This window comes from Cebidichthys violaceus, unplaced genomic scaffold (genome assembly GCF_023349555.1).
Source record: "Cebidichthys violaceus isolate CVI_PGR_0920_01 unplaced genomic scaffold, fCebVio1.0.p SCAF_14, whole genome shotgun sequence".
In the NCBI taxonomy this organism is placed as follows: domain Eukaryota; kingdom Metazoa; phylum Chordata; class Actinopteri; order Perciformes; family Stichaeidae; genus Cebidichthys; species Cebidichthys violaceus.
In genome coordinates, this window is record NW_027176307.1 from 1,773,161 (window position 1) to 1,787,955 (window position 14,795).

Below are 14,795 nucleotides of genomic sequence, written 5' to 3' on the forward strand. Positions count from 1 at the left end.
CTGATTTATATCTGGGGAAAGTGCAGCACGTACGTGTGTGTGTGTGTGTGTGTGTGTGTGTGTGTGTGTGTGTGTGTGTGTGTGTGTATTTTAGTGCCTACCTGAGCCTCCTGTCCAGAGCCATGGCACAGATGGCCCTCCAGCGCTGGTCCAGACTGTGGCTGGTTTCCTGCAGGGAGTCACTCTCTGCCTCGGTGCCGCCGGCAGCATCTTCGTCCCGCAGCAAAACGTCGCACAGGCTGAGTACTGACACCACGCCCTGCGTATGCTGCTCAATGTCCCTCTGCAGCTCCTGGACGGACACGAAGTCAGACATGGCATCAGACCATACCAGTGAAACCATGTGTTAAACATATCAGTCAACAGACATACAGATGGAGGACAGGAGCTCACTGCATGAGACCACCCACTCCCAAAATTAAACAAAGAACAGATATAAATTATTAATCATAAACAGAGACAAAGAGTAAGTGGGAGTGACAGTGAAGCAGAAAAACAAAAATTAAAGTGTAACAATACTAACAATACTGTAAAGACAAAAAGACGACAACAACAAAACGAAATAGAAAGCACAAACAATTAAGACCATAAAAGAAAATACTAATGAAAGAAAGAGAAAATTTCACATAGCAGTAACCTACAACAGAAATTTGAGTTTAGAGACAAAACTCCTCGCTCAGCTTAAACCACTGGTGGACTGGCTTATCAATAGCAGAGTGTGTTTCTGTGTACCTGCTGCTCGGCCAGCCTCCTCTGGATCTCCTGGTGGTGACAGACGCTGTAGGTGATCGGTCGGGACAGTTCGGCCTCGATGCGGGAAAGCCACGAGCGGAGATTGCTCATGTTCTTATCCAGCTGCTGCACCGCCACCAGAGTCTCCTTCAGCTTCTTCACCCTAAACACACACACACACACACTGCTTTATTAACTTTATCTTCCAATTTTCAAATGAAGTAATCCATATTTAAGTAAGGAATCATGACTGTTGGAAACATCTGTACTAATTCATTGCGTGGTCTAACCAACATCTTACCAAGTGCTTCTCAATCCATTTGGCTCGTGACCTTTCAAACGGTTCATCAGCGGTTGCATGTGTGTATGGACTAATATCAACTTAACTGAAACGTGATTAATTGACTAATTTAAAGGCCCAAAGGCAAATTTGCCAGTAATCCACAAGAAAACATAAGCAAGCAAAGATTAGAGGAATATATGAATAAATAAAAACTATTTTGCAAGGCAAATACTCTTTTATTTGTATTTTTACCCTCTTTGGTGAAGTCTCAACACCCAGGACAGATCCTTTTGAACACACGAGTAATTAAAAGGCAGGAACAACAAAAAAGCCTGTAGCTAAATCTGGTCCAAAGCATCTCTTCTCTTCGTATGAAATACATTGTTTTGTACATAACCTTGAAAGTATGTAAAAAGGACACAATTAAAAAGCAGATACAAACACAGGAAAGAGGCAAACAGAAAGAAAGACAAAAAGAGAGAAAATTAAAGAAAGGGAAAAAACAAAACAGAAAATGAGAATAAAAAGACAGAAAAGAAAGTAAGAAAACAAAAAACTTTGAGAGAGAAAAAGAAGAAGAAAGACAAAAAAAGAAAGAAAATGTAGCTCTTCTAACAACTTCCAAAATCACCATGGTAACTGACCCCGTCATGAACACACACACACGCACACACACACACACACACACACACACACACAGGTGTCATAGCAACGCTTGGGACAATAAGAGCACTCTTCTGAAGCTTGAAAGCCTGAAGTGTGCCCCATTGGGAGTTTGATCCGCATTTGATCCTTCCTCTCCTGTTGAGGTCCATTAGGGAGACGCTCTTCACCAAAATATTAAGCATTGAAAACCGCTGCGAGTGTCAGCGGCAGGCTGAAGAATTCATGAAAGGGTCCCAACAGATGCTGGGCATTTGGACTACGCACAAGTACATACGTTGAGAGGCTGCATAGATCTGATTTTTCTTTTTGGGTGGTTCTTACTTCTTCAAGTGGCAGTTACGATAAACATAAAGTTCATAAACGGTCTTGGAAAAGGTTATGTTAATAGTTAATTAGGATTTTTTTTTTTTTTACATAGACACATTTCTTATAAAACATTAAACAATCATGCACCAAATGTTTTGCTAAATGAACTAATGGACCTAAAAAACTATATTTTTTTGTACCAAAACTCTGTTGTTGGAAATGTCAACTGATTTCGAGCCCTAGTTACAGTTCAGGAATAATGTACAGTATATTCAGTAGACGTTTGTGTGTGTGCAGTTAATGTGCCTTTATGTTTATGGCCGTGTAATGAAGACATAATAGAGTCAGTGTAAATTCTGTCCAGAAAATCCTCTTCCCCTCTGCAGATACAACCATCCTTGTCAACTAAATTGTCTTTCTCTCTTTCACTCCCGCTCTACCTCTGACAGCCTAACAAAGGCCAGCAGCTTCATGCCGAGGCCCAACAAAGACACAAAACCCGGTCAGGGGTCCTCGCAGAGGAAAAAGAGACAAGAGGAGAACGAACGGAGCAGAAAAGAGCTGGAGGATAAGTGAGGATATAAGGTTGGAGTTAACAAAGTAGAGGACTCAAAGTTACTCAGAGACTTAACTCTATTCACCTTACTGTGCATGTGCTTTTTTAGTAGTTTTTTAATTCTATCATTTAACTTTTACATACATAATGATGCTTCGACTACTTGATTATTGCATCAAATTAGTTGTTGTTGCCAGCAGCTGAATTAAAGGCATGAAGACAATTAAGGAAAGTGGATTAAAACATAGTGTCAAATTCTTTCTTTCTGGAAAAATGTCGGCCTTTTGATTTTTTTTTTTACAAATTTTTAAAGCAACTTTCCATAAAAAGATCAGGGAAATTTAAAAGGTCAAGAATTCAGTATTACAGTGTTCAACATCTTGGCTGCATGGGATCAAACCCTCTGAAACCTCACTTCGGTGAATCAGTGATTAATGCATGCCGACAGACACGGCCCCTCCCATCCTAACCCACCCTCCCTCATGTCATCCCACTCTGACAGACTACAAAAAGTGTGGGGGAGAGTCAGTGGGGACATATGGTACTGTCTGAGACGTAAGCACAGCTTCTTCTTTTTTTTTCTCGTTATGGTGGGGGGTAGCTTGTATGTGCAAGTCTGCATCTCCAGCTCTTACGCAGGACTGTCCATCTGTCTGAGGGGAGGGGTCGGGGGGGCAGTGACAGTTTACCATCACAGGGGCTTAACCTACAGTCTGTACATTAGAAGCCATGTATTCCTGACAGCTGCAGAGCACGACTAACATAACAGCAGGTGGATGGATCCACATTAGAGCTATTGTTTAAAGCCCTTCAGTCCATAATGATGCTTTTTAAAGTGGAGTGGCTTTGCTGTGAAAGGTGCCTGTGCGGGAGGCTAATTATGTTGTGCCATTTATTGTGTTGTACTGAAAAACCACACACACACACACACACACACACACACACACACACACACACACACACACAGACACAAGGACTTTTTAATCTAAAAAACCTTCTAGTAATTGCCGTTAAAAAGTCTAATATTGTTTGCTTTCTAAAAAAGTGATTAAATTGATAAAAAAAATGCACACATACATGTAAGTGGGCAAGTGAGTCCCTACGTTCAGCTTCTGCGGCTGTTCTCACCTGGCTTCGATCTGGTGGAAGAGGTTGTGCCACCGGTGGTTGACCTCCTGCAGCGAGCCGTGGACCTGCGTCTGCTTGGCCTCGTCACTGGCTAACAACAGCTGCTCACCCAGCTGCTTCAGGTGGCTTTTATTCTCACTGAACAGGTTGATTTCCTCCATGCAGTCCTGTGGAAACATGACATTGTAACATCGTGCTGCTTTATGAATGTCATGCCCTGAAGAAAAGGAGAAGGAAAACTCTCACAAACGGTGTCTATTCAATGCAGGTTACATTTAAAATCTCTTTGGATTGTTTTATTTATTTGTGTTTTACAGTAGGCTGATTTCATATGACAGTAGTGTTATCATGTACAATACATGATTTTATATTATGGATGTAAATTTCAACTGGAGTAGAAATTATTTATGCCCAATGCTCATGAAGCATAACATTAGTAAACTGCATCTTTTATGCTCATTTGGTCAATCTGTTATTCCTTTAGCAAAGGACACCAAAAGGATGAGAGGTAAGCATCTTTGGTATGACATAATCTAGTTCAATTTAACGTAAAGATGAACGCTTTCAAGCACTTCCCCTGGTCAGTGTTCCGTTCATTCAACCTGCCAAACATCTGTTTCCGTGCCCTGGAGCAGTCAGTTATCAACTGGAAGAGCCGTCTTTAGCTATCCAAATAATAAAGAGGGACTATCAAGTGCCACTCATCTCATCTAACAACTCAAAACAACGATCCTGCGGCGTTCAAACCAATTATTATCTTGTTGAGTAAATGAGCATGCTTCACGATGAGACAGGAAGGCACAAAAGGCTTTCAGTCACTGAAAGGACAACGATTGTGTATGAACAAAGGGAAGTGCAGCCATCCCATTCCAGGCCACCATCTGTTATAACCGCATAATTCATGTTGCTCATGTATGGATTTTAACCTGCACAAGTGGGTTGATTGTGGCAATTACAGAATGTGTTATTTATGAAGAATCGTGAGCAAGAAGTATCCAGTACATTTCTTTCATAATGTGCGTACAATAGCATACCGATGAAATAATACCTGCAATATACAGTAAACTCTAATCCAGCAGTCATATCTGGAAGAGTCCAATTTCATCCAAATCAGAATACTGGTCATTCTGAACAATGTTATGTCCTGATGTAATCTTGTATGGACAGTTGAAAAAGAGTTTCCGCGTGAAAACACCTGTTCTTCCATGTGTTTAGATAGGAAGATATTAATATTCATACGATCTTGTACCTTCTTCAGTTTCTCCACCATTTCCTCGATGCTCAGCTCTCCGCTGTGGCACACCTTGTTCTCCATCTGAGTCAGCCAATCACAAAACTCTTTGTTCTTGTCGTTGAAGATGGTCCAGGCATTGAGACGGTCTGCAATTTCCTGTCGGCGCAAGGATACCTAGGAAGAGTGATATGAGTGTCATTTAGCAACTCTGCACACGTTATGGTAGGGAGACGAATGTCAAAGTATCAGGTGATAACCATGTTATGATTTCACAGTGAACGCATGTGTATTTAAATATAACAAAATACCATTGTGAAATTAAGAGCTATTTTAAAATACTTCACTTTAACTAAATACAAACCTTTATAGTGGTGGCAGGACACCTGTGGAACCAGCTGCAGTTAGAAATATATCAATAAAGGTTCATCTATTGATCCTTCCCCTACAAGTTACATATTGCATGAAAACTGAAGCTGTACATGACCGACAGCAGATACGTATTGTTTTTATATCTGCATGAGCAACTTTTTATGCAACTATCAGGCTAGTTTAGGGTAACCAGGTGACTGTTTTTCAAGGACAAACTAGAGATTATGGCGCATTGACCACACCAAGCACTAAACATTAATGATAGCATTTAAACAAACCATAAATCTGACAACATTTACACCAGCAAAATAAATAGGTTTCAGTTACTAAACAGACTTGCTGGGAACAACTGCATGCAAAAATCTCTTAACTGTCTGATGTGCACAAACAAAATTTGACAAATGTCGATCCGATCTAAAAGAGGGTTATTTGTTATGGCACTTCCTGGTAAAATACTCTGACCTAATTCTACTGTACAACAGTACATTTTGCAGATTAGAGCTTGGTGCAAAGGGACAAATAACCTGGTAAAGTAGTAAAGAACAGTACTGTTCAATACAACAGCCAAATTAACTGAATATTAATGTTTTTCTTTTAATACCAGTGACATTTAATCTCTATCAGAATCAGTAATCAACTGAAATCCCTAAGAGACTCTGGCTGTTTGATAAAACTAACAAGGTCCATTTTCCTAATGACAGCTTAATGCCATGAGAACACCCCATTACATAGCTGAGGAGGGGGCCGATGATCTTTTGGAGGTTAAAGGGCTTAGCGAGCCCACAAGGCATGATTGAACCAGCTATATTTACTACTCCGTGGCATTTATTTGATTTAAATGAGCTCTGCTTTGGTTTTAATGTACTAACACTGCTGCGCCTTTTGGACTCTGGAGAATTTAGGGAGCATTGTGAGCTGCCGTCACCCGGCGAGGACTTTGGGCTTCCCCTGGAACAAAAGAGCCTGTCCCCTGAATCCCTTTAGCCCAGCCAGGCCATCTGCTCAGCGGACCCATTCCAGTGGCTTCCCCCACCTACAACCTGTTAACTATCCATGCCCCCCGGCCGTGTCAGGAATGAATAGGGATGAAACTTCTTGTGTGTAATCTAACAACTGAAATTAGTTGTGCTTCCTCAAATAACCTGATTTAAGCTGTTATCATACGATTGTCTTTTTTTTGTTTGTTACATGAAACATGAACGATTCAACCTTTGTACATGCATGTCTTTAACATTTGATATCCAGTAACTGGTCGGGCTTTCCTTGAAGACATCCAATGGTTTTCGGTAAATGATGTGTTATAGGTACTCAAGATGAGCAGCTACTATACCATACTTGTACAGATAACAAAGAGACAGCTACATACAGAACACCACACAACAGAAAACATACTGACTGCTATGGCAGCATCTGTGAATCCCAATAACTCCTGCCAAGACAGGAGCAGGTGGAAGCGGCCAGTTCTGAGTGGGGACCCAATTAGCATGACTGCAACGTTCCCATAATAACGGACCCAGGCGTGTCATAACCGTCGGTTTCTCAAGAACAAGTGCGTGTTTGTGTTTAAGCCAAAAGACTTAACTGTAGGAATTTGAGGCCATGTCTATACAGTAGAGCTGCTTTCACAAATAATGCAGTTACAGATTTAGCGGCCTGTTTCTGTTAGAGAGTTGATTGTTCTGTTAACACAGTGCGTCCGGGCAAGGAGCTAATTACAACCTGAAAAGCTGTCAAGTGACTTTTTCACATTTGAGAAAACTGCATAAAGCTCTGCTCTGCTTTTCTTTATATGCTGATACAAGCAGAAAAGGCTCCATTTGACTTAGAGGTAACCAAATCCAGAACTGTCCCATATAACACACATCTAGTATAAACAATAAGCTTACATTTTGTCTTTTGCAGTCCAAATGTTAAGAAAACAAATGAATTTGACCTGTATGGGGGCAAGTTGCAAGTAGTGTTAACAAGAGGACAAGACATTTTCCCTCCATGAACCGGCACAATTTCTCAAACAAATGAGTGTGTGTATGTGCATGTGTGTGTGTGTGTGTGTGTGTGTGTGTGTGTGTGTGTGTGTGTGTGTTCTAGCCCCAGTGGTGCAGAGGCTTTGTGCTGCTGGTCAGCGCCAAGACACTTGGGCAACTTTTTCCTCCTTCTCCCTCACTCTTTCCTCCAATCCTTCCTCTCCACCTGCACCATCTACAATCTCTCACTTACTCTAATTCAGTTTTTGGTCTCTCCTTTCTCCCTCCATTTTTTTGTCAGTTCTCACCTTCATACACAGCTCTTCCCATTGACCGTGGAGTTGCTCCAGCTGCTGCTCCAGCAGAGCCGAGTCACCGGCCGCTACGTACTGGGACATGTCCGTCTTCATGGTGGCCAATTCCCTAAATCCACCGGTCAAACGCTGCAGTAACAGGTCTGTCTCCTGCATAACACACGCATACACAGACGGTTAAACAGCCATGTACAAACTGAGTGGACACGCTTCTATACCTCTTTCTCGCTCTGACCGTCCAGATTAAAGGGCTGTGGACGGGACAGGGGGAGGGGATAGAAAGGGGGAGGGGAGTGAAAGCATGGGGGTATGAAATAAAAGAAAGGGGGGTAAACCTCAGAGGCGCTCTGGTGGGATGGGGGGTGGCTACTGATGGAGTTGAGGGGTGGGGGGAACTTTGGCCAGTTTGCAGACCCGCTGACAGATTCGTGCTGCTGATGTATTAGAAGTTATATGTCAACTTATGCTTTAATGTCAAACACATTATGAAATGATTACTCATTTTGATTGAGACAAAAACATTATTTGTAATTTTTTGGGGGCAATTTCCATCCATCAAGTAGTTATTCTTGCAGGTTACGCAATGAACGCTGTCAGTCACAATCAGTGCCTGTTTCCCTGCAAATTCAAACGTGGATACTGAGAAGTAGTTTGGGCATTACATGACAATTTGTGGGCTTTTGGGAGACTGCCTCTTCGGGGTCCTGCTAAATGATTTGCTGCGGTGATATGGACTTATATTTTAGCCACAGGGATGTAGCTAGGATTTTAGATACATTAAGGTCACAAATCCAAAGAGTCCTTAACGGCCAACAGTTGAGCCCTTATAATTAATTGAATAAGTTAACAATAAGACTGTGAAAAGAATACTGTTTTTAACTACTTTTCTTGTTTCAATAGTAAAGCAAAGTTGGTAAAAATCAGTAAAATAAAATCATTAATTATCATTATATTTCTGATTATTATTATATTATTATATATTGATTAGGCAATGCTTGTGCTCTTCTATAATTCAACAAATGTATGCTAGTATGCTATTGTTTATGCTATGTATGCTATAAACAACTTCCTTTATGATATACATATACATTATGAGTAAGTGACGGTAGGAATACCGGGCTGTGATTCATTTCAATACTACTCCAGTAGAATACAGTCAAGGTTAGGTTTTGTAATTACCAGAACATGTTTCTCGCCCTCAGAGTCCTGCGGTCTCTCAGGCAGCGGCCGTTTCAGCATGGCGTTCAGCTCATCCAGTTCAGACGCGATACTGGTCGTCTTGTCCTGACACTGAGACCACTTCTTTATAAACAGCAGCAAAGAGAGGAGGGAGTTCAACAAATATCTGACACGTTATGATCAGTAACCTGTAATGTTAAACCATAAAAGGCCTGGGCTGCTATGAAAACCTGCACAGTATATTTTGGGGAACCATGTATTGAGAAACATCAATCACTGCAGAGGTAACCTGCTTTTAGTTAGCTATATCACAAAAAAGTTCAGTCATAAATACTATGACTTTAGCTCTGTTGCTTTTGCAGTAAAGGGATGAGAAACAATTAAGTATGCTTCAAAAAATTGCCTTTGTAAAACTTTGTAAGAGGCAGAATTATACAATGCAATCTGTGTTCTTAATTCTCTAAATATTTCCACAAACAAACCTTTCATACGCTGAAAAGAACGCTTAATGAAACTAAAACATTCATGTGAAATGCTGAAAGGACCAGGACTGCTTAACTTAGAAGTTTTAGTAACTGAAGTCCAAGTATAAACTCCTACCAACCCGTTATTCACTTGACCATTATGATAACCAAGTTGGTCTCTTGCCTGTCAGTTCCACTTTGTGCATTAATGTTGCTCTCTGTGTGATCTTTGACATGTTGCTCAGAGGGATTTCCCTTTCCCCGGGAGGATCCTGTCTAGCCTAAAGGGGTTAACACAACTTTCCCTGACCTTGCGGGGGACTGGGCACCAAAACATTTAGATACTGTATTTAACACAACTCATGAGTCTCGGCAGCACTTCTGTAACTCAGACAACAGTGATCCGTCAGAGCTATGAGTCATGCTTTAACTAAAATATCAATGTAAACTAAAGTATTAACCAATCTGAATTTACCCAACATTATTTCCTCACTGCTTTGCTCATTTGGCTTTATTTCTATAATATTTTACGAGATTCTAAGTATGTCTATGATATGTGTATATGTATAATGCCTGTATGATTTACGAGTCCTGCTCTGTGCAGTGATGGAATGAAAGTGACCGACACTGGTGAACAGACATCTCTGGATGTGGATCATGGATAGATTTGAGCTTCTCTTTGATCCCTCTTGGCTGGATGTCTGTGCCAGGGCAACACACCAGATTGTGTGTGTGTGTGTGTGTGTGTGTGTGTGTGTGTGTGTGTGTGTGTGTGTGTGTGTGTGTGTGTTGGGGTAGGATCAGGTCCTGGATATGGGTCATGTAAAGCTGACCCCTCCTACTCTGTTAATACTGGAAAACATGCTCTTCTCTTTGGATTTTTTAAGTCCAAAGCTGCTCGATATCTGCAAGTTTATCTGGATTCTGAAATATTAAACTATTTCTGAATATTTGTTTCGGCATCAGGCAACGCAAAAGAAGAACCAATTAAATTTAGGAGCGGATTCAATTCCTGGGGCGGATACATACATTATTTTTTACTTTCATTAACATTGTGAGAAAGGGCATGGCCTTGGTGGAGGTCTGCGCTCTACGAGTGTGGTTCTAGTTTTTGTTTTGAATGTTGAAAATAACAGATAATAGTCTTAGTAGAATTATGTCTGTTACCTGAACAGCTGTGCTGACCAGGTCTCTTCTCCTCTCCAGCAGTGAGGTGGTTCGTTCCCAGGCCTCCTGTATGGCCTGAAGCTCTGACTGCAGTTGGCTCTGACACTCGGACTCTGTCATGGTTTCACATAAATGTCTGCCAGCCCCCAGCGTCTGGGTGTACACGGTGGAGTGCAGACCCAGAGCGCCGCTAACACACTTGGAAAGGGAATGTGGGGAGATACAGTTTTTATTGTTTATCATTTTAAACAAATATAAATATTACATTTTGCACAATTTTACTATTCCGCCACTATAAAGGAAGATTTTTGTTCATCAATGCAAGAAGCTGACTGTACATTCTCACTGGCATCCAAACATACTAACCTGGTAATCATCCGCGCAGCTTCGTAGTTGATGCAGTGTACACAGAGCAGGTCCAGCAGGGGGCAGCAAAGGGTCAACTTCCCTCAACAGCCGCCACAAGAGTTTCGAGCCACGATGGTAGACTCTCCACTTGCCCATTTGTTCTTTTAACAAGGACCTGCGCTGGCCAGCTAAAGCCAACGAGTTGAACCAGCTGTCCCTCATGCGGCTCACTTGTGCCATGAGCTCAGATCTGTGAAGGAGAAGAGGTTCCACTTTGTTATATTTTGGAGGACAACAATCGTACTTGCTGTAAACTGTTAACATCTGTTGGCAAACGTGTTGGCATCCATCCAATGAGTGGAAATATTCAATGGTCCCTATAGGAATATTAGCTTTTGTAAAATGGAAGTAAGCTTATTACTCTTTCCTTTAAAAAAAATAAATCAACACATAAAATGATAGAAGGAAAGTTTCAAATAGGTCTGTCATAGTCCCTTCACAGGCACTCGCTAGATCAAAACAAATTCATCAGGATTTTAGGACAGCCTTAGGAAGTAATCCCAGCAGGGGCAAGAGAAGAAACTTTCCTTTAGCTCCTTCAAACAAAAACAAAAAAAGTAAGGGCTTTCCAAAGAAATGATTTAGGGACGCTTTGGTGGAAGAGACATGTAAATGTTTCAGGACAGGAAACACCTGCACACGCAGCATTTTGTTGTGTGTCTGCAGCGTAAACCCAATGTGTGTGATTCTTGCAAGTGAAGTAAGCAATCCAACCGGAAAACCTCAAATCAAATTACTTTATTAGGTGACAGGATTTGTGAAGAATCCAAGACACCATATCAACATGGAGTTTGTCTCCAACATGGCACCCAGACAGACCTGAATATTTTTTTAAATACTGGTGCTAGCTTCAGTCTGACTACTTTAAGTGAAGGTCTGACTTCCCATCCTAACTTGATATCTATAGTGTGACCATGAAGATTTAAATATTCAGTGAATATATAATGCCTTACCTATAAAATATTGTTGTCAGCTCAAGCTTCCCTTTTCTACAGAAATCTTCCATTCAGACAACTGTCATGGTCACATGGTTTCATTATCTGATTGATTGGTTGGTTGCTGAACTGGTCTTATCTAATTATGTGCCTGTCAGAGGCAGACAAAATGAGAGCGAGTGGGCGGAATAAATCACAACTCACATTGAAAGTACAACTTCTTCACAGTACAATTTTTAAACTATGTAATAACTATGAACTATTGAATTATGGGTGTAATTTTGGTGCCAATATGGTGCAAAACACCTGCTATTCTTAAGAATTAGACTGACCAATCAAACCGAGGAATGTGCTCAACTAAGCACACTCCTGAAACTGAGGAATGCTGCAGTATTATTAACTTCATTCTAGTCCTGAAAGGAGACATAGATGAAAGGAAGAACCAGGAGAAATCGCGGCTTAAAACTGCCATTTAATAATGACTTCCACAACTTTTCCATCACTTACCTTTTCTTTCCTGTCTCGGTTCCCATGGACTCGACTGCGTGACAGAGAAGACCCTGCACGAGCTGATGTCCAGTAATTATTTCAGCCTCAAGCCTCTGGGAGTGAGAAAGAAAGAAAATACACCAGTAATAAAGACACATTTTGCAAAATAACATTCCTTATTTAAAACAAATGTTCTGCCTTTATCACAGTGATGCATTAACCCATTAAGACTGGATGCAAATTATGCATTTGTGATAATGATTGCTCATTAATTCAGCTCCCTCAAGCCTTAATTACTAAATATTTCTTTGTCAACATGTTTGTCATCTAATAGAATGTGGGCGGAATATGGATGAGTGGTTAATCTAGAGTTCAGACTAATCTCCAGATGTAGGGGAGAGAAAGCCTTTATCAACAAACAATTCATAAACAAAGAATTTAACACTTGTTATGTCATTAACAAGTAGGTTGTGAGTTAGCTTTGCTTTAAATGATAGACTGTCATTTAAATTTAAATATATTTGTCATTTCTGTGTGCCAAGACGCAAACAACTTGAAGCACCTTGAAGTCCATAATTCCCTGAAAATTTGAGTCCTAAAGCCATTTAGATACTGGTCCCAGCTGGTCAGATACAAATCGAATCAATGAAATGAAAGAAATGTAGCGAATCTAAAAGTGTGACATATTAAGTGATCAATTAGGGTGAAGACCTTATGGACAGTCAACATGTCTCGGAGGCTGGAGAAACTTTGAGGTTTTTTAGACATTGATTCCTCCTCGAGCTTCTTCTGGATCGACGTCAGGCTCTGACACTTCTCCTGGAAGTTCTGGGAACGCTGACGCTCAGCCTGCAGCTCTCTGGGAAAAAAAGGACAATTGGAGATCAACTGAAAGCTACTTTCAAAATGGACTCACATCCACTGTATTCCATCAGAAAAATAAATAAGTTATTACAGCCTTGCACATCTTGTAAAACCGATAATGTTATACATCTCATCTGCCAGGATAACTTTTTTTAGCAAACTGTTTTGTGAACCTTCAAATAGCAACAATGAGAAAACACAAAACCCAATTGCACACTTAAAGGCTTTTATTTGTGCATCATCTTTTAACTGAATTCTCTCACCTGTTCATGTCAGATGTGAGAGTTATGCTTTCAACCCATTGCCTGCTGAGCTTGCGCAATCTCTCCGTCTCATGGTTGTTAAGGGTCACATAACAACTCATCTCCCTGACGTCAACCAGTGACGGAAACAGATCACTGAGCTCCGAGAGAACCTGCTACACAACCAAAGAATAAAAAAAAAAAAAACACAGCACATTTATAATTCACTGTGGGCCCCCTTCATACACAACTGTCTGTCGGAGTTATTATGCTTATTGCAGTTCTCCCATCCTCAAACTCTCCTCCACAGTTTAAAAGCATCTCCTTGGATTTAAAGAGGATGCATAGAAGTATTTTACAGGAAAGTTAATCTATGGGCAAAAATAAAGTTTCTGACCAACCTTCATTGAGTCTGCGTCGTTAACACTGGTCAAAAGTTTACGTTGTGTGCCCTGTGTCTGCTTTTCAAGGGCCTCCAGTCCAGTATGAAACAGTTCCTGTTGCTCCAAATCTTCCTGCACACAGAAATGCGATGATGATGATGATGATGATACTAATCTGGACTTGTGAAATTTGACCATAAAGCAACAGTCTCACATTTAATGTCAGGGAAACGGTTCCCCATTCATTAGACACTTGAGGAATTAGATGCCAAGATTATAGATAGCTTTTTATATTATGTTAGTCAGTGTACATACGATCTTTCACCAATCCTTGAACTGTGACGGAAAGTTAAAACCGGTAATTCTACTGTAAGCTGATGTTTGGACTTATTTCCTCACCTGAAGACTTTTAGTTTTCCCTGACATTGCCTTGCTCAGCAGCAGGACTTCACGGGACAGCAGTCTGGTCTCTGATTGGATTACACTTGTGGCCAGTGGTTCTAGTCGTTCAATGAGAGGCTTGCAAGCCACAAGCACATCTCCCACACTGCTTTGCGAATCCTCAGCAGCATTCTGCAACATCTGGTGACAGAGTGTGAAAAACAGTTAGATGGAGAAATGAGAAGATACGCGCTGTTTTTTAATCCATTAGTATATTTACTGTTTTTACTGTGACCTTTAATTGGATTTAATTACTTAGTATTTCCTGCTTTCCATCATCTTTCCAACTATTTTCATCAATGTCCATTAAAATACTTAAGATCATTACATCATGGCTGCTTTTTATCCTCTTGAAAAATGGAAATAATATTTTCCACAAATTAGTTGGTATTCCAAAATACACCAGTTCGTGCACTTTTGAAGTGGGATGGAAATGGCATGAACGGATGCTTGTTTTTTTGCACAAATGTACAAAACAACACATAATGCAGCATCTGAACTACGCAGGTACAAGAACAGGAGATCCGGTGAAGGAACACGGAGCAGACCCTCGCTGATATCTCTAAGTGCATGCTGTCTGTTTCTTTCCAACAAAGGAATAGGAGACGAGTCATTGAGAAACACATTTCAGAACACAATTCTGAAATGCAAGTGATAGAGTACAGCATGAG

The 14,795-nt window shown here is 40.8% G+C and overlaps 1 protein-coding gene across 1 annotated transcript in view; it reads right to left on the minus strand.

Moving 5' to 3' along the window:
• The window catches only part of syne2a (spectrin repeat containing, nuclear envelope 2a), an 89,737-nt gene that overhangs the window by 9,537 nt on the left and 65,405 nt on the right, over nt 1-14,795 (minus strand). Inside the window, exons 89-101 of the mRNA XM_068708452.1 lie at nt 14,083-14,265; nt 13,702-13,815; nt 13,322-13,473; nt 12,906-13,053; nt 12,213-12,307; nt 10,729-10,960; nt 10,363-10,560; nt 8,732-8,854; nt 7,547-7,702; nt 4,921-5,079; nt 3,672-3,838; nt 733-895; nt 102-292 (exon numbers count right to left, since the gene is read on the minus strand). Of these exons, the coding sequence (XP_068564553.1) occupies nt 102-292; nt 733-895; nt 3,672-3,838; nt 4,921-5,079; nt 7,547-7,702; nt 8,732-8,854; nt 10,363-10,560; nt 10,729-10,960; nt 12,213-12,307; nt 12,906-13,053; nt 13,322-13,473; nt 13,702-13,815; nt 14,083-14,265 (2,081 nt within the window). The remainder of the gene's footprint in view (nt 1-101; nt 293-732; nt 896-3,671; nt 3,839-4,920; nt 5,080-7,546; nt 7,703-8,731; nt 8,855-10,362; nt 10,561-10,728; nt 10,961-12,212; nt 12,308-12,905; nt 13,054-13,321; nt 13,474-13,701; nt 13,816-14,082; nt 14,266-14,795) is intronic.